We start from the raw sequence: 20737 nt of genomic DNA on the forward strand, positions 1-20737 counted from the left end.
AACCAAACTCCCCAACTCCCCCTACAAACTTTCCATCAGTAAGAGGCATCACTGCCCATCCAAAGGTGAAGCCAGGAACACAAGAGTCCCCTGACTTTATTTTTCTTGACCCTTGACAAACAACAAACAGGAACTTCTCTGGATTCCAGCTTTTACACACCTCCCAAAGTGATGGCCAGTGTCTCCATCAGCACGGCCATCTCCCTAACAAGGGAATCCATCATTGCTCCTGGATTATTGCATTAAAGCCTCTCAACTGGTCTTCAAATATTCCTCTTCTCTTCCCCCATCCACAGTCCACACTCCATCTGCAATGAGCCTCAAACATGAAAACTTTATCATGTCAGATTTTTTAACTACCATTTTAAACTTTCTAAAGGATTCCTGTTGCCCCCCAGGATAAAGTCTGACCTAACACACTTTCCACGGATCTGCATGACTTGGCCCCTGCCATTCTCAGCGCTCACCCCACCTATGAATGTATACTTTTCTACAGCCATTACTGAGTGTTTTAGTTCCCCTATTACGCCATGCTCACTTCAGCCTCCAGACATCCATATGTGCTGTTCTCTCTTCCTGGAACACTCCCTCATCGCTTCATTTCTCTAACTCACATTCATCCTTCAGTTCTTGTGAGAGTTGTAGTTTTTATTTTGGAAAATTCTTAGTCCAGGGATGCAGCATGGTGGTTAAGGGGAAAGGCTATGTAGTCATATCATTTGAGTTCAAATTCTGTCTCTGCACATTAGCTAGCTGTGTGACTTTGGGCCAGTTACTTAACCCCTCTGTGCCTAAGTTTTCTTATCTGTAAAATGGTGAAGATAAGCATTGTTAAATGGGTTAAATGTGATCATGTAAATGACTTAGCATAGTGGCTGGTACATAAGCTGTCAGACAATGTTAGGTATTTTCATTATTTTACATGCCACACAAGGATGCTTCCAAAGGCTCTGTCTTTGGTTCCATTCTCTTCTTTTTCACAGCCTTATTGGAGGCTCTTGTTCTCATTCTCTTATCCTCTACCCTTTGCCACTGATGATTTGCAAATGTGTATTTCCAAATCAAACTTCTTTCCAAACTTCTAGAGTCTCTCACTGAGATCATTGCAGTAGCACTCACCACCCTCCTCCTGTGGCTTATCTCCCTGTTCCACTCTTACATCTCTCAAATCTGTTTCCACATGGCACCTGACTATAATTTTAAAAACGTCAGTTCAGATCACATCACTCCTCTGCTTAAAACCCTTCAATGGCTTCCCATTATCTTTCGACCAGGGCTATCAACCCCGGCTCTGTTGACATGTGGGACTAGAAAATTCCATTGCGGTGGCTTTCCTGTGCATTGCAGAATGTTTAGCAACATCCCTGATGCCCCTAGATGCCAGGGGTACTCCCCAATGCCCCTACCAAGTTGTGACCACCAAAAATGTTGCCAGACGTTGCCAAATGTCCCATGGGGGGCAAAATTATCCCATACTGAGAACCACCGTTTAGCCTAAATTCTTGATATCTTATGATAATTGTCCAGGTCATTCCTGCTCATCCTGAGGACCAGACTGGAGTCAGTTCCACTCAAACCACATGGACAGAGGATCGAGTGATAGGGTGACATAGTAACCCAAAAAGAAAATCAGAGTGCTGTTACCAGAAGAAGGGGGATAGATGTGGGGCTGACACAACAACACACAAACAGGAGCAGACATTCCTGGCAGCATCCCCAAGCCTCCCTTCTATTTCCCATTTCTCTCTGTTTCCCAGTGCCTAGCACTGGGACTGGGCATGAGAAATGTTTGTTCAGTGGCTGCCCCAATAGTCCCTTCCATTCCCTAAACTTTTCATCTTCACACTCAGTCTCTCTAACTGATCATTTGAGGTAGAAGGTAGACAATTTGTAAATTTAAACCCCTATCCACCAAAAACTTGAGGACTCACAGCTCAGTTTCCCTACCCTCTGCTTTGTCTCACATGTAAGGAATCTCACCACAAATCCAGAGCTTTGACCTTTTTGTAGGGACATAGCTAAGCTTTGTCGGTGTTTGTGAACAAAGACACAGGGCACGGTGAATCCTTCAGGCCCTGTCAAATTTGATACCAGCAGGGCTGCATTTTAATCCAAGACACCTCTTTCAGCACCTGCCGAAATCTCACGTTGCCTCTTACATTCCAGTGATGGGGGAACAATGGCTGAGCTTAGCTGCAACTAAAGAAAACTCAAGAACAGAGAGATGGGAACCCACCAAAGGACTGTGTTTCAGCTCCCAGTGGAGAAGAAAAGACAGAACTAGAAGGAAATCTTCTGATAGAAGTATGAAAATGACTTCTTTAGTTTCTCTCCTCAACCTCTTGAAGTTTGTCAACAGAGTGAAAATTCAGCTGTAGAGAGATTCTCCAGTTTTGGGGTCTCAGGACTCCTTTACACTTGTGCAAATTATTGAGATGTTTCTATGGGTTAAATCTAACAATACTTACTGTGTTGGAAAACAAAACTCAAAAAATTTAAAAATATTTATTTTTAAATCATTTGAAAATAATGATAGACCCGATAGCATGTTAACATATGTAACATATTTATGCGAAAAATAGCTATATTCTCTAAAAAAAAAAAAAGCGAGAAGAGTGGCATTTGGCTTTACATTTTTGCAAAACTCTTTAGCGTCTGGCTTAATAAGAAGCCAGATAAATTCTCATATGTGCTTCTGCATTTGACCTGCTGCCACATGTTTTGTTGAGGTATGTGAAGAAAACCTAGCCTCATACAAATATGTGGTTGACAAAGATAGATGAATCTGAATAGCCTTTGAAGATAATTGTGGATAGTCTCCTTTGATATTACACCAAAACTCGACAAGCGGTAGTTTCTTAACAGCCAGTTGCAATGTGGAGTTTGAAACCATATTCATTAACTTTTTATGCTCTAGTACATTAAAATCCCTTGCTCTTTCTAATTCTGCATCTTGAATGAATCTTTTACCCAGGGATTATTTTTAACGTCATGCATCGGTCATTTGGAAAATATCAACTGAGTCATACAGATCTTCCAAACCTGGCACATTACACAGTAGAAAAAAAAAATTACATTCACTCATGGGGGCAGATAGGAGCCAAATTGTAATTTTTACTTGAAACCTTGAATTTTCCCCTTGGCAATAAATACTGTCAGTTGTTCCGTTGAAATGACAGGCTCGCTTAGCTCATTTTCGAGAAAGTGTCTGCCAAATACCCAAGCCTGAATAACCATAATTTGCCTGTCAGTTGTCCTTTCAAGTAAATATGGTGTTTCATGGGAAAAAAGCAGCTAGTTCAGCTCGCAACTCGGTTGCACGAGTGCCTTTGCTGGAGACCCACGGTGGCCTTTGGTTTACGACGGAAGTGTTTTACGTGTCTTTCCCATTTTGTTACATACAAGGTTCAGGATTTCATAAAATTAATACCTTTTTGCGGCTTCACCAGGGATGTTTCAAAGTGAAACTAGCGCTTTCTTTCACTGTGAGTGAGTGGTGGTGGTGATGAATACGACGAGAGCTGGAACCATTTGGTTCCATTGCTGTTATTCATGCTCAGGCTCCAGGAGTGTGACCCACCATTGTTTTTGCATCATCTGTGCAAGTGTCAACATAGTGAAAAAGGCAAATCACATCTTCTTATTAACACTATGCAATAGTTTTGACTTTGCAGACCCCCATGAAATGGTGTTGGGAGGCTTTCCTTACTCCTGGGCTTAACAGAACACATTTTGAGAACACTGGGCTATGACATCAGCATTAAGGACATCAGTTTTCAGATTTAAAAGACCTGGGGTTGAATCTTCCCTCTACCACCACTCACTAGTTATGAGAATTTGGACAACTGGAACTTCTCTGAGTTCCATCTGCTCATCGGTAAAATGGGTATAATGCCCCACAGGGCTCTTGAGAGGACCAAGTGAGATAACGCATACAAGCACTCAGTACGCTCTTGCTACAGTTATTTACTGGGTGCTAATCGTTCCCCAGTGTGGCTCACCTGGGGAATATTCTAGAACACATATTCCCTAAGGTTTTGAGCACCTTCATCAACGAGTATGAAAGGAATCGGGCCGAAGATGTATCACCAAAGATCGTGAATCTTGTTTCCCGGTAAGGTCTCTATCAGCTACGTCACTGGCTTTGCCTCAGGGAAGCAAAGACTTGTGAAGCTTCTCGGGGACTCACAGAACAGTGGTATCCATGGCTGGGATGAATCCTTGCTGTTGGCAGATTCTGTCTGATCTGTTTATCACAGGAAGATGGTAAAAACCAACACCAAATTAGTACTTACGCGCGCCAGGCACCGCTCTAAGTGCTGTGCAAAGAATAACTCATTAAATCCCTATAACAACCTTATGCGTAATAATCCCCTTTTTATAGATGAGGAAATTGAGACACAGAGAGATTAGGTAATGCATCCAAAATCACACAACTGTATGTGGTTGACCTGGGATTTGAGGTCAAGCAATCTGACTGTATAGGCTGAGTTCTTAACTACTACACTGCACTGAGGAAGCAGGACAAAAAGGGAGGGAGGAGTGATTTTTCCAAAAGGTTCCTTTCCCCACCACAGGGTTTATGTTTAAAAAGCCTAATTTTGCTCTAAATGACCTGTTAAAAAAACCCTTTGAATCAATCAGAAACACGAGGAAAAATGAAAACTGTACAAAGCAAATACATGGCATGATTTTGAACAACTAGTTAAGTGTTAGAAAGGAGACTCCATCTTTGAATGACTCAGAGATTTCAATGACGTTGAAACCAGAAAGGAAAACATGTAATCCTAGAAAACAACTTAGCTTTGCATCACACATCGTCTACATAATCATAATAATGTTCAGTGGTTTTCAAACTCCAGAATCAATCTATAGCTCCAGCATGGAAGACATTAGCATATTTATAGAATAGAATGCAAAAGGAGTGAATCTTGACCATGAAGAAGTAAAAATATAACCAATAGACATGGGTAGGTGTGTGTGGTGGGGGAAGGTATGTGGACGTCCTCATTCTACAAAGTGGGAAGCTAAGACATTCTACCCAAGGTGGTTCGAAAAAGAAATGAAGATTAATGTTATTTTTAGAAATTGGAAAGGTAATCAATACAGAGGGTGGAGTGAGTTAGCTAAATCCTCACCTATTATGGCAGGAAGTCAATAGATTATAAATCAAGAAATAGAAGATAAACATATTATTTAGAGATGTGGATGTAACCACCAGAGGAAATGAATCAGAAATGGTTCTAAAAAAAAAAAAAGCTTGCTCTGAGGAGTAGGATTTGGAGCAGGGAAGGGTGAACCCCCTTGAGGTAGATGCTTGTCATTAAAAGCCCTTCCATATGATTTGGTTTTTAAAAATAGTGTGCATGATTAAATGTCTTAATAAATTGTAAGATACTTTTTTAAAGCTTTTGAGTAAATTATGAGTAATTTGACCTGGAAGAGAAAAATATACCCTTCCTAATCTCCTTGACAGAGTAGAGCAGAAAAACAGGGAAATGATATATATTAGAGATTCACCAAACTGGGAGTAGCAGTGGTTCTGGGGGTTAGGGGATGAAACCTTGCCTTGTCTATTTTACTTTAAAAGTTGGTATTAAGAATATGTTTTTGTATTACTTTTATGTTAAAAGTGTTTTAATTACGAAAATACAGTAGGAAAATCATGCCGCTCAAAAACATGACAAAAATCAAATATCCAGGATTGTCTGTAAAACAAAACAAAACAAAAGAACAGTTCAAAAACTTAAAAAAGAGAGAGAAATGTGTCCTCACTCAGTTTGTCTCCATGAATCTCTAGAGGTAGGCTGTTTTCCTGTTCTCTTTCCCTTCTGCTTAAGGATGAGAAGCCAGGGGCTCTGAATTCATGTCCACTCCAGCCCCCAACACATGGGAGAGGTCAGTTCTCCTCTGTGTGCCCTACACAAGCCCTCCTCGTGCATTCGGCAAATGTGTTCTGAGCACCTATTGTAGGCCAGGCACCCTGGGGACACACAAGCCCTAAGAGAACATTTCTGTGATGATGAGTCCCCCTGACTAATCCAGGACCCCCTGCCTTATGCACCAGGAGCATTCTGCACTGTTCACCTGGGTGCACTCAGCTTCTTCCCTACATAATTGTGAACTTACCAAAGATGGGACCGTGTCTACTTCATTCTCTGCTGAATCCTTGGCACCTAGCACAGTGTCTGGCACACAGTAGGTGCGAAATAAGCCCTCATAGAGCAGGAGGACCAGGTTGGAGCACCCCTCAAGTGCAAACCACTTACTTCACAGCTCCTACTGCCTCTCCAGACTGAGAAGAGGGACCAGCATGGGAGAAGATGCCAGCTTGAGAGGGAGAAGGGCGTGAATCTGTGAGTCAGGAAGAGGTTGCCCTACAGGAATGATGACTCCAAGAGCTTTGTAAGATCTGGTAAGCATTAGAAACTTCCACGTCATTGTCCTTTCATTTAAACCCCATTTCCCCATAATGAGAAATACAATACTGAAGACAGTAAGGGACCATGGCTTGTTTTCAGGGGAATAAGGAAGGCAATGCTGAAGAGATGCTATTCCACTGTGCCCAGTCTTAGAGAAGCATGAGGGCGAGGTGAGGCAAAATCTTTATCGACTAGGGCTGAAGTTCTTGCCCGGGGGAAGCAAGGAAGGTCACAGGACAAACTGCTCTTTCTATCAAGCAGCAAATAATGCAGGTGAGGAGAAGACTCAGACGTGGCAAATTCAAGAACACGTCATTCCTGGGATCAAACTCTTCCAAAGGCTTCCAGTTCACTCTAAGTCCAAGTTCTTACAGCTTCCTTTTGGCCTCAACACCCTCACCTATTCTCTTTTCCTCCTCACTCATCCTGTTCAACCTCACTGGCTTCCTTGCTCCTTAAACACCCCAGGCACCTCCCCACCTCAGGGCCTTTGTACTTGCTGTTCCTTCTGCCTGGAAGGAATGCTCTTCCCACCTGGCTTGGTTCTTTACCTCTTTCAGATTTGGGGTTAAATGTCACCTTCTCAGGGAAGCCAAACTTGACCACACTGTTTAAAATTTCATCCTCCTTCCCCTCCCCAGTACTTCTGCCTACTCTAAGAGAGTTTGGAGAAAGTCCATGGTCTTGGGCTAGAACTCTCCATTTCCTATGCTCAGCCCCAGGGACTCCAACTGGAAAATCATCGCCGGGGGTGGCCCAGATTGAATTTTCCTTGGTTCAGACCTTATTATCTCTTAGAATCCAACCCCTGCCATTTTCCCACTGCTCAGAGCTAAGCCATCACTCACCACAGAGTAAAACAGCAGAAAAGAGCAATTATTATGCTGTGCAGCAGACCTTTGACTCAGATTAACATCATTGCCTCTTGATTTGATCTTTTTATTTTTCTCTAAACACTTAGGGCATTTTGATTGCAAGCCAGATTCATCTTTGGTGAAGAGTAATATTTTGAAAAACCAGGACTTACTTGATAGTACATGTTTTAAGACATTTTAAGCTGATAAACAGATAATTGGTTCTGCTGTCCTGTGATTTGCAAAGGGTCAAAATGATTTGTTGTAAATATGCATCTGTATTAACTGCTCAATGCCAAAATCAATTTCCACAGGTGACAGTAGAATTCTGTAATAGATGAGGTGATGGAAGGCACCTCAACAGTTACCCGTGAGCTTCTGAATCACTTTAATTTAGCAGGTAGGTGTTATTGTATTCCAAGGCAGCCATGCCTGATGCTGAATACCATATGCTGTGGAATACAGAGTGGTGGAAATTCCATTTCCTAAACATGCAGGTATCCAAATATACGCAGAATCCAAAGCACAAAGAATAGAAACAGTGCCTGCCAGATCTGTGCACAATATATCCCACACAACATGTATTTTCTTTTTTCCTTCCCCAAGTTTGCACCCAGGGTATTGAGGGAATTTTTAACTGAGACTGTTAAGCTACCCTGGATCATTTCTGAGGGGGAAAAAATGGAAAAAAAAGTGATGGACAAACAATGTTGAGATCTTCAAGTCATACTTGCTCAAAATACAGGCTGCTGAATTACCATCCATCGTGGCAGGGATTATAGGATAAATTATTTTAAAAGTAGTTTGTAAGCACATAATGGCAGAACAATGATGGTTAGGGATTAGCATGGATTCACTAAGAGAAACTCAAGGTAATTAAATTACCTACTCACAAGCAATAAATTCAACGTATATTTATTAAGAATCGACTATGTGCCAGGCTCTTGTTCTAGATTAGTGGTTCAGGGAAATGTGGTGGATAAAGAGTATTTGGATGGCAAAACATATGTGATAATAGTTCTTACAACACGCAGGTTAAAATGTGGATAGATGGCGTTAAGTCATGCTGCCCCAAGCTCATCTCAGCTGCCCATTTCTAGCCTACTCAGGCCCAAGGTCACTAAGAACCAGACGTGGTGGTACACTCGTCTAGTCCATGTCTCGTGTGGGTTGGGTGCTCCTCCAGGATGTTTATGGCCTTGGCTGCTGCATGAGAATCAGGCTGCAGAACCCTAAGTATGAGAATTATCCAACCCAGAAAACTTGACTCCTGCCCGACACAGAGTATAAAGCTCAAAGAAGTCAAATGAAGGATGTGCCCAAGTCTAGTCCTCAGGAAGTGGGACAGCCACGAACATAATGGCACCCTCAAGTTTGCAAACACCCCAAGTCCAATGTAGAAGATGCAAGAATCTCCAATAGTCTGCTCACCTGCGTCTAGTTAGACTCTGGAAAAGAAACACTGTTCTTCCAAATGATTGGTGTTGCCTTTTATTTTTTATTTACATTTGATCCAGAGGTGGTGTTTCTTCACAACCTACTGCTATAACGTCTAAATCTTGCTAGCTTTACCATATCTTTTCCTTGATCTTGCTTTCTGGATGTGGAATAAAAATTGACAAAGGCTGGGTTCATTATTTTTCACAATAGTTCCAGTCGTTGAATGGTTCAGAGCCAGTGACTGACATCAAACTCTCCTGGATATAGGAGTGGGCAGGTTGGAAAAACCCAGCCCACCAGCCCTGGGCAGTGCAGTGTGTGGTGATTAAGGTGAAGCTTCTGGTTCAAGTCCAGCCCTGCCACCACCTAGAGGTGATCTTTAATTCTCTAAGCCTCAGTCTCCTTATTGGTGGAAGAGCCCTGCTAGTTGTACACTGGGCTATTATGAGAATCAGTTGCATCTGTTTATACTAGTGTTTATCCAAGCAAGTAGAGTACGGTAATGAAAGGTGGCATAAGGTAGGGTTGGAAACCCAGCTCTGCCTTTTACTAACCCCATGCCCTCTGGGTCCCCATTCCTTCATCTGTAAAATGGGGATAATAATAATGTCTACCTTATGAATAAGGCACAAGGATTAAATGACGTTTGTCAAGTGCTCACGTAGAACAGTGCTTGGCATAGAGTATGTGTCTGTTAAATAAATAAATAAATGCTCAGGAGTTAGCCCAGAAATGAACGTGCAATCTGCCCCAGTAATTGTAGCATGGCACACAGAAGGTGTTCACTGTCAGCTAGTTATTATTTTACCATTTCCTCGGCACCTCTTCCTAGGGTTCTCATGACCCATTCTCTCTTTCTGCAGCTTCCTTAGATGCAACCCCCAGGATCCATATTATCATCTCACCTGCTTACCGATCCCAGGAGGAGGGGCAGATCTACCCTGGAAGCAGGCCCTCTTGTGCAAACCCAGGAAGTAGCCCACAGATGATGTAAGGAACTGACTTGTAAGGAACTGTCTTAAGCCAGAGAGCTTCTAGTGCCAGACATTTCTGTTCATCTGCATTATTTTAGAGCAAGCCTCAGTAGACCATCAAAATGGTATTTAAATCCTGAATTCTTTCTCCTCCTTCATCTCTGTTTTTGTTTCTAGTTTTCTTTTTTTTTTTCTGTTCAGTTTCTACAGGTTCCTCTGTTCCTTGCCCCATAATGTTAATGTTACTTAGGGTTCTGTCAGTTTCCCCCTTTGTGGTCATTGGGGTTTCTGTGGCACTTCTTGTGTACTTCCATGTCTTCAATTACCATCTATGCTTGGATCATCCTAAGTGTCAACCCAGGTTTCATCTCTGTCCTAAACTCTGTATTAGTGATTCTTAACACTTACGGAGGATAAGACTCTATAAAAGTGTCCATTCACATCATATTTTTCATGAAGTTTCATAATCATATGAACCTCATCTGTGGAACTATATGGATGAGTACCTCTGAGTAGACTCCCAATACCAGCCGCCTGTTGTGGACCTCAATTTCTTCACCCTCACCCACCCCGTAACCATGTCTGATAGAGTTTACCTTCAATCTGTCTCTAGCGTCTTTTTTTTTCATTGTCATCAGAACACAGGTTACCAAAGCTTTCTTCTTTTGCCTGCCCCAGCAGATATTGTTCCCTGTGTACCTGGCCAGGGGCTTCCTTCCCTAGAGACCATCAGAGGGGAAGACCTCATTGACTTTCTTTCAACCTCTCCATGGCTCAGAAAGAGGACAAGGACTGTCTGGGCAAAGAACTAAGTGAGAGTTCTTCGGGAAAGAAAAGAGAACCCAACAGAATACCTGATCTGAAGAGTCTATGATAAAGGCAAAAGGTATAAGAAAAAAAGAAAGCCATTCAACATTCTTGGGAAAACCAAGGGTACTTCTAGAAATAAAATGTTATTATCGATTCCTGCTATGAGATATAGCAGGGATTGGCTAACCTTACTTTTTCTGTAAAGGGCCAGACAGTAAATATTTTAGGCTTTGTAGATCAAGTAGCAAAATCAAGGATGCTATGTAGATATTAATACAACAGTAGAGAAAACAAATTTCCATAATTTTTAAATTGACAACATTCAGAATTATAGATGCTGAAATTTGAATTTCGTATCATTTTTATGTGTCATGAAATATTTTGAGATGTTATTTAATTTTTTCTACCATTTGAAAACGTACAATATATTCTCAGCTTGTGGGTTGCACAAAAACAGGCAATGGGCCAAATCTGGCCAATGGACTGTAGTTTGCCAACCCCTGAGAGGTAATTACATATCACAGTGCACATACATCATTAAATTTTCAACTTTTAGAATTTTAGAGACAAAGCATGATGACATATATCCGTTTATTGGTAAGTCTCAACTAAGTGGTGTATAAACAGGCACTTGTTTTATTTTGGCCTTCAACTGTGTTATGTCCAATCCCTCATTTTCTTAATGATATCTTGGGCCGATTTCATAACTTTACAGTCACTTTTGGTTGTTACAACTTCCAATTGCATATCTGATTGCAAAGCTGTATCCCTACTCCTCCCTCTTTTATTTTTCTCACTGTATTTATTTATTTATTACTCCTCCCTCTTTTAGATGGGAATACCTTTAATGTGTTGTGGCAGAGAACAAGAAGGAAAAAAAAGGCCAAAAGTGCCACTTCACTTAGCTGGGTGAGGTTGCAAACCATTACTGTTCATTGCTACTGTTCCTCCAGCTGACACTAATGGTCAGGTTCTCTGCACACAGGAGTCTATATGTTGACTTTCCACCGGAGGCACATGCGTTTGTTATTGGAGGGCCCTGTGGGGTCTTCCCACTGCAACTGCCTTCCTGATGTGAGGTGCCTGAGTCTGGTCAGTCTTTTCCATCCCACCTTGGCTCCCATCACTGGCAACCCACAGCCCCATGCTGCTGGGTCTGCAGTTGGCCCTGTGAACATTTTTACAGGCTCTCCTCCCTTTGGGTGGACTCAGTTCTGGACCAACATGCATGGTTTGGGAAGCGGAGCATGAGCTGATTCTCAGCCCCTGCTTGACCCCTAGGCCAGGTAGCTCTGTGCAAGACAACACCTTCATGGGCTTCCCTGGTGGCGCTGTGGTTGGGAGTCCACCTGCCGATGCAGGGGACACGGGTTCGTGCCCCGGTCCGGGAAGATCCCACATGCTGCGGAGCGGCTGGGCCCGTGAACCATGGCCGCTGAGCCTGCGCGTCCGGAGCCTGTGCTCCGCAATGGGAGAGGCCAGAACAGTGAGAGGCCCGCGTACCGCAAAAAAAAAAAAAAAAAAAAAAAGACAACACCTTCATGAACATCATGTAGCCCTGTCCAGGGTCTTCTTGCCTAACAGGCTGCTCTCTTGGGTGGGATACTGACAAAATGGCTCAAGCTCTCAAGTATCCACCATAGATCCACTCAACTCAGAGATCTCTCCATTCTAAACAGGCAGACCTGCTGCCATTCCCTCTCTCAGCCCTGGTCTTGCCTCCCAGCTTCCCTGCTAAAATATGCACATGAGCAGATGAGCAGTTGTGCTGCCTAAGCTAATATCCAATCCAGGAATGAGATGCCAGTCTCTCTTTTTTCCAGCCACCCTCAGTCTTTATGAATGATTCTTCTTGGAGCCACAGGTAAACTCACTGAGGAACTAAAAGTAGTGGAAGAAAGGGTAGTGGTATAAGAAAGTGGACTTATCATTTGTCTTAGCAAATGAATCTTGTCTAAAATGCATGAATCCAGGACTACTGGTCAACATATTATTTAGAGGTATGAAGGAACCACAAGACACAACTAAGAACTAAGGCAGAAACAGATGAAAGTGCTTGCTACTTTTGCTTCCTCGTTGTATAGGTAAGGAAACTCATGCTCAGAGGTTTAGCAATTTCCAAAGTCTTGTAGATGGTAAATGGCAGATTCAGGTAAGAACCCAGTTCCACCTGACCTCAAAGCCCGTCCTACTATCTGATATTCTTTGTGGCCACACATAAATTGTTAAAGGCCCATTTGCTCCTACACTGAAAAAGTAGACTCTGGCAGGGTCATGGGATGAAGGAAAAGGAAAACAACCTTGGAGTTTTGCAGGCTTTTTTTAACCTTAGAAACATTGGTTTTCATTGCAGATACTTCCCCATGTCGAAGTATAATGTTCAAATCGTTAGAAACATAATTCTCATAAAATACACAGTGAGCTTATGTCGAGTTTTATTCATCAGTGAGGGAACCAGCAGAATGACAAAGCTGGCTCAAAGGAAGATGTTATGTACTTTTTTTTCAAAGGAAAAAATCTAAGGGTCTTCCCTGGTGAGTCAGTGGTTAAGAATCCGTCTGCCAATGCAGGGGACATGGGTTCGAGCCCTGGTCCGGAAAGATCCTACATGCCGCGGAGCAACTAAGCCCATGTGCCACGACTAATGAGCCTGCGCTCTAGAGCCTGCAAGCCACAACTGCTGAGCCCGCGTGCCACAACTACTGAAGCCCACGCTCCTAGAGCCCGTGCTCCGCAACAAGAGAAGCCTGAGAAGCCTGCGCACCGCAACGAAGAGTAGCCCCCACTCGCCACAGCTAGAGAAAGCCCACGCAACAAAGGCCTAACGTAGCCAAAGATAAATAAAATTAAATCTTAAAAAAAACTGAAATAATATCGTTACGTTATATATAAAACTGATTAATGTACTAGAGGGTGAGCAATAGTCCACAACATTTGAGGTTATCTCCTCTAATGAACAGAAATCATTTGTACCTCTACTGAACTAAAAGATATATGTGCATCTTCCCAAGTTTTCGACAAGTAAACATCTAACTATACAACTGGGCCTGAATCTATAATAAAAGCTAAGTCAAACAAAGGTACATTCCCCCGGAGAATTAGATGACCACTTAAGTAAGCTTGTTAGATACTGCTCTATGACATTAAACATTAAAAGGACACACTCATCTTTTTGCCTGATTCTTGTTTTATTTTTTTCTTGATGTGTGCTGGTTACCCACACCATGCTAATAGCTTACATTAGTCACCCAACCTTGGATTGCCCGTCATTTGCCTTTATTCCAATCCAGAAATAACATCTCAAATAATTAAGCAAAAAAAAAAAGTATTTCCAAGCTACCTACTTTCTAAGATGGGTAGAATCCTAGGGTCAGAAGGCTGGGTTTGAGGTAGAAAAAAGAGGAGTGCTTTCCATCAAGGATGACGCAACTAAGAGTAAGATTCAAAACTATTTAACCACAAGTAGGACACAGACGAGCCAATTAGAATGGGTGCTTCCATAGGGCTGGAACATGATCGTGATGGCCCTGCTGGGCCAGGTTTTAACCTCTTACTTGGTGGGTCTAGTGGATGTTTGAGAGGTTCCATTAAGGGCTTAGGGCTAGTGGTGGGGGTTTGGTGAAGGACCTGGACCAGTTGTTGTTTATCAACAGGGAGGGAAGTATTTCAACATTTTAACAAACTGTATGGCTATACAAACATGTTCTGGCTGAATATTAGTCATGCTCACACCTCAACCTCTGCCACCTTCCCCATCCTGACTTGCCCCCAAACACAGTCATGGTCAGTCTCCCCCATCCTGTCTTAAGACTTCAGCCCATTTCTCTCTTCTATCTGCCTCATGGGCTTTAGGGTCAATGTAGAAGAGTGGAGAGAAAGGAATAAGGAGTAAGGTCAGGAGTAGGGAAGAGAGTAAGAGTGTTCTAATGCATTCTGCACCCACGCCCAAGGGAAGGTGCAGCATTAAATCTAGGACAGGGGGAGCAGAAGTGACTACTTGGTACTGTTTCTAAGCTCTAGGGATATAGTAGTGCCCCAAACAGACAAGGATCCCTGTACTTATGGAGTTTATATTCTGCTGGGGGCAGATAGGAGATGTGAAAAGTATGAGTTAATGTATGTGAAAGCACCTAGCATGGGCTTGGCACATAGAAAATACTTATGTCCTTCTCCCAGCCTTGTCCTCAACTGTGCCTCTGAAGCTTCCCTGAAGGCTTCTGAACACATAAATAAAGCTGGAACCCCATCTGGCTGAAAAAGTCAACCATCTGGAGATTTGGAAATATGGGGGAATTTCTAATGACTGGCTAATTTATTTTTCAGTTTTTCAGCCAGATGTTTGATGTCATCCAGGCCCATCTGTAGCAGAAATAGCAGTTTATTGAACCTCTTTTTCATCATTTTAAGTTCCCTGTCCTAAAATCCTAAGTGGGCTTTCTTTTCTTAGTAGGCAATTTTTAAATGAATTGAATAAGTGATTATTGACTAATAAAGAGCAATTCAGGAATCAAAAATGAAAATATCAGAAATTTGGATTTAAGGGGGCTTTGAGATAATTTTCAGGGCTCAAAAGGCAGCCCATGGGTCAAATTCAGCCGTAAAGTGAGTATGGCTTGGCTGGCACTGCATGTTTAAAAAGGTAAACTAGTTGCCCACATTTTAAAGATCAGGAGATTTAACATCCAGCTTTTTAAAATTTGGAATATTGGGCCAAGTTTGGTATACATTTCCCCAGAGTAAAGATCGACTCAAGCCACACAGTAATTGTTTCCAATGTGCCACAGTCTGCACCACTCTCTGTTGCCCACACACTGAGACCAAGTTTCAGTTACCTTATATCTTCTCAAACACACTCTTACTCCTTCCCCCACCCCAATATAACTGAGGTAAGAGGACTGTGAAATGTTTGTTTCACACTTTACATTACCTGCCAAGTCCACAGGGACCTTTGGATTTGTTACTTCCTAATCTTATCTGAAGCTCTCATTTTAGAACTGGGTAAACTGAGGTCCAAAGGAGGAAATAACGTACACAGTTCACATAGCTATCAGTGACAGAAATGTGATTAGCACCCAGGGCTCCTTGCTACTAGGGCAGTGGTCTTTCCGTGATCTAAACACATCACTTTGATTGTAACTAGGACTTCAAGAGGTTTCTTAATGAGAGAATCACATATTGAACATGTTCTCATTCAAATTCACACACCACCATTGAAAGCACGCAGCAGGTAGGGGCACTGCTTTGTGAATGCCTTGCGTGCTTTCCAGCTAACAAGTCAGGCATTCATTCTGGCTTCCAATTGTGGGTGTCTCTACATAGGTCGATTGTTTTTTCATTCAAAGAGTGTCCTTTGCTGCCTCTGAGTTTTTGCCTGTCTGGTGGCTCCTGCCCCCCTGCAGAGGCTGCACAGGCATGCTGAGTGTTCTGGGATCTGGGGCTTCTGAATGGAAAAACCCATGTGTCAGGGCATTCTCACAAGCTAATATTTGTACCAGTAGCAACCTATCCACTAGTGCATGAATTAATGCTCCCTAGCAAGTGTTCAGTGAAGCAACATGGCTTAGGTGAAGTAGTGTCTGCTGAGTTTAGGTATGTGACCTTGGGCAAGTTATATAACTTCTCCTGGCCTCAGTTTTCTCATCTGTAAAATGAGGCTAATACTTTTACCTGCATCATGGAACGCCTTTGAAGATGAAAGTCATTTTTTCAAAATTCTTAGCACAATCCTAGCACATAATAAGTGCTAAATATAAATGACTTTCTGGTGAGTTATAGAAATGAAAACTGGAAATATCTCTTCTCTCACTTGAGAGGCGTGATCCTTCCTAACACACAGGGTCATTCCCAGACCCATTGTAAATGCTCAGCATGTGTTGGCTTTAATATGGTAATTGCTTGGAGGAATTTTAGAAAATTAAGATTCCAAGTGATCCACCACAGACCCATGGAGGCAAAGAACCTAGCTGTGGGGGCCTGATAATCTATTTTTTAAATCTCCCCATATGATTCTGTTGACTAGTTAAGACTGGAAACAACTGATGTAGTTTTCTTACACTTGAATATCTTTGGTGGTAGACCACTCATAACTTCTGAAAGCTCCCCGTGCCATAATAGATAGTTACTTATATTGAGGTAAACACTGTTTTCTTCTGGCTCCTACTTCTAACCCCTTGAGGCCACATAGAACATTTTGAATCTTTTTTCCGTATGACAGCCCTTCAGATATTTGCAGACAGCTGTCATGTCCCTTTGGGGCATTCTATTCTTTTGTATGAAATAGCCACATTTTCTCATGACTCTTAAAAAAGTATGGTTGCCCGCCCCCACCGCCCCAGTTATCCTTTAACACTTAAAGGACCAGAAGAATGAGGATGCTGAGGCTTTGGGAGACAGGACATACTGAGCAGGAGATGGCTGTACACCTTCATTCCAGCAGAGGATGGGTGCTGCTGACTGCATGTGTCTTCCCATGCAGAAAGCAGAGGTCCCTGCAAATTCCTTGAACACTTGATATGTTCATTACATGAAGGAAGATCTTGGCTTCAGATTTCAGCCAGGCCTATCTAGGTGTTGAGTATATGGGTGTACACATAGCTAAAATTTTATTGTGATTCATTAAAGTTTATGCATCTTACTGTATTAATACTTCGAAATGTAAAAAAAAAAAAAAAATAGCTGGGCCAAATTGCATGGAGACTGCAGGAAATTTTCTCAGAAGAATTCACCTGACCAAGAACATATCTTAGATTAATCTAATTTCTTCTTGATTCAAATTCTCACTTCTCCCACTAAGCCCACAGAATACCTGGGTGGGGTTCCAATTCCTTGTACAAACTGTGGGTGTAGGAGATGATGTTGGAGAAAAGAGAAACCATCAGTTGAGAAATTCTGAGCAAGGATTCAGGAATTTCAGGCCCTAAGAGGGGAGGTCAAAATTGGTGATTAGTTTTGAATTCCCAGGTTTAGGTCAAGGGGGCAGAAGAATTGGGAATAACTGACACTTGGTCTACGTATGTGCCATTTCTGGATTGGGAGGCACCTCAGATTTTTTATGCCAACCCTGGAACCATGTAAGCATCAAAACATCCACCAAATCTCAACTTTATAAAAGATGACTCAATTCTTTATTGCTAACATAGGAAAGGGAATTATGATATTTCCTTAAGGTAAATGACTTCACCATATCTGAGCACAAATAATCACAGATATTAGATTTTTGTCAATGTTTAGGAAAGAATTTCCATCAGTACCTTGGATACAATAAGAGCTTTGCTTAGTGCTAATTCATGACCACCTATTCCAAATTAATTATTTACCAGACTAATATACTGAGGGTTGGATGGGTAAATGTCTTAGCCAAGGTCACACAGATAGTTTGCAGCATTACCCACGTCTTCAGACATCAAATACAGTAATCCTTGTTGCATTTAAAGTAGTCCTTTCCTACCTGGGCTTCCCACCAGTTGCAAATTTGCAATGGAAAGAGAATCAACTCTAGTAGTGCTACAGTCAGGAGAGCAGTTTTTCAGAGTGTCAGAACATGGGAGGAAGGCCAGGCAATGATGCAACATTACACTAGCAAGTGATGTAATAGCATGATTTCCTAAGCAATTTACATAAATGCAACTTCTCAAGAAGCCCTGACGAATGCCAGCCAGTAGGAATGCAGGCATGGAGAACCAATGGCAGGCAGGGGAGGAGAGCACATAGGAAACACAGATTTCCTTGCTCATCACTATGACAAGATTCACAGATTCCTCAGAAGCCTGAGAAAACTCCCTTCTGCCCCTCTAATCCAGTGCCTTCCCTCAGGCACATAGGCTCTAAAGAGATTTGGTTTCCTTCTCTATTTTTCTGTTTACTCCTACTGACATGCAGGCATTGCCCAATGAGGCTGAGAGTGACTCCTGGTGTACTGAAAGCAAGTTTAGTAGTGAGACAGGCTACCTAAGAGCTTGACATTCTAAAATTGGTCTGTCCTCTTCATTATAATTTAGAATGAATCCTCAATTTTTTGAATTAGAAGTGGTATGCTATGATTCTCAGAGAATCAATCTTATGCAAATGTCATAGAAATATATTTGTTGGGTTTGCAGATGCTTTAGGAAAGAAGACAGGTGGACACCAAATACCAAGACTTCAGTTTTGTTTTTTGATCCCAAATGGAGAAGTATTAATAAGTGTGTGTGTGTGTGTGTGTGTGTGTGTGTGTTTAGAGGTTCATATATGTTAGTCTGGAACTTGTTGGCAATGGAAGTTCATGAAAATATCTAGTTAGACCAAACTCAGAAGAAACTGATAAGACTATGTTGAGAAATAAGGAAATAGCGCAGAGTGTGCCAGGCTAGGTCAGAATCTCTCTCTCCCCCTCTCTCTCTCTCTCTCTCTCTCTCCCCCTTCCCCCTTCCCTCCTTTTCTCTTCCTTCACCTCTCCCCCACTGAAATGCAACTTAAGCAGAGCCAAAGACCCCATCTCAAGCCAGAGATCAAAGCAAAGCAGTTCACAATATACCTAGAGATTTTAGATTTGAAGACATTTTCTCAACTGCAGAAGCTGCCTAGAGTGCCACAAAATCTCATCTCATGAAGCTTATACCAAAAACAATCAACAGGACCCAACCGTTTTATCCCACACAGGATTAGTCTTGCTTGGAACAATCTGGACGTCTGCACATTCTCGGCAATAATTTGAACTATCTCTCTTTCCCCATCACTGCCTCCATCTCCCCAACGACACATTGGAATAGCAGAATATCAGAAACTGGATTATTTAGGGCCATTGAGAGGAATTTGTAAATACCTTCTAGGCAGCAGGTCCTCCACAGCCCTGAATGGGTCATTACTTCTTCATTCTTCCTGCTGGTTTCATTATCACTTGTAGATTTAGTCCTGCACACACCTCTGGAATATAACCAGTAGTCCGTGCCCACTGCAATGGTCATTAAACTAAAAGCTGCGAAGGCTCCCACAGTAGTGATCAACATCTGGATTCCTCTGTCACACATCCTCATACTTCTTCATGGTACTCTAGATGGCTGGGGGTTGGAGAGGGAGGTTCAATGCCAGAGGGGAAAATCACTCTGCAGCTGGGTAACCTAGGACAGGCCCTTCCAAAAATTCTGGTCTCCTTGTGTCAGCATCCACAGGGACTTTGGGAAAGCTGGGATTTCCTGTCTGGAGCTCTCTCCAGTTCCCTGGGTCGCCTATGGCCCTCGGAAGGGTGCAGGCTCCAGGAGGTTGGTCCACATCACTGCTGCCTTCTGAGGGTCCCTGGGTTCCTTTCATTCCTCAGGAGCTTGGTGAGCATGAGGGTCCGTGCAGGGCATGGCTCTGGAGCCTGGAGCTGCCAGCTCGGTTTGAGATGCGCCTGGTTCCTCACAGCCCCGGGAGACTCAAGGCAAAGAAATCCAGAGAGGTCTGTGTGTGTGTGTGTGTGTGTGCGTGCGTGCGTGTGTGTGCGAGCGCGTGTGCTGGGGGTGAGGGCGGATGGCAAAAAATAGCGCTGCTGGGAGGCGAGTCTCTGAGAAGAGTGTTCATTGCTTCCCCAGCCTCCCAGGAAAGCTCTCCGCCAGCTCCCGACACCCCCGCTCAAACTGGAGAAAAGACAGTCCCTGGGCGGGGGCCGAGAGGTTGCATTGGAGGGCAAAGGTCTGCGGTGCTGAAGGGACAGCTCCCCGCCTGTTGCCCCGCCTCCGCCTTTTTAACGCCCAGTTTTAAGCCCGTGGTGCTGAAGGGACAGCTCCTCCGCTGCGGCTGCACCCTCCGCCTTTCCAGCGCCCGGGCTAGAGACCTGGGGTACTGAAGGGTCTGTCTTCTCCCCTCCCTTCCCAGGCCAGCCAGCCTGCTCGGCTCTGCCTAGTCAACCCACGCTCCGCGCAAAGTTTCGGGAGACCAGGGCAGTCAGCGCCCCGGCTCCGTAGCGCTGCAGCACGACCCTGATCCTCCTCTCCCGCTCCCGGAAGGGTTAAGGAAAGGGGAAAGGGAAAGGAGCCCGCAGCGCACTCTGGCGCTCTCGCCGCTCCCACCCGACGCGGCATTCCCCCCCACCCACCCCCACCCCCAAGGAGCCAGGCAAGTTTGCCTTTTGCTGCGGGCGCCGCTGGAGCCCATCGGGGAAGACCGAGTCTTCTTAAAGGGGCCGGCGATTCCGGGCGACGGTTCTATGGCTCACTTGGGCGGGCAAAGAGTGTTGTCATTGGCACATCTGTGAATAGTCTGTCTCAATTTGGTTCCCCAG

The 20737-nt window shown here is 43.4% G+C and overlaps 1 protein-coding gene across 1 annotated transcript in view; it reads right to left on the reverse strand.

The window, feature by feature from the left end:
• Positions 1–19511, reverse strand: part of CACNG3 (calcium voltage-gated channel auxiliary subunit gamma 3) — a gene marked incomplete at both ends in the record, with an annotated part of 82490 nt that extends 62979 nt beyond the window's left edge. The window contains one exon of the mRNA XM_082857123.1: positions 19301–19511. Coding sequence (XP_082713249.1) covers positions 19301–19511 — 211 coding nt within the window. The remainder of the gene's footprint in view (positions 1–19300) is intronic.
• Positions 19512–20737: the final 1226 nt, after the last annotated feature.

The sequence above is a fragment of the Leucopleurus acutus genome (genome assembly GCF_964270905.1).
Source record: "Leucopleurus acutus genome assembly, chromosome: 16".
NCBI lineage: Eukaryota > Metazoa > Chordata > Mammalia > Artiodactyla > Delphinidae > Leucopleurus > Leucopleurus acutus.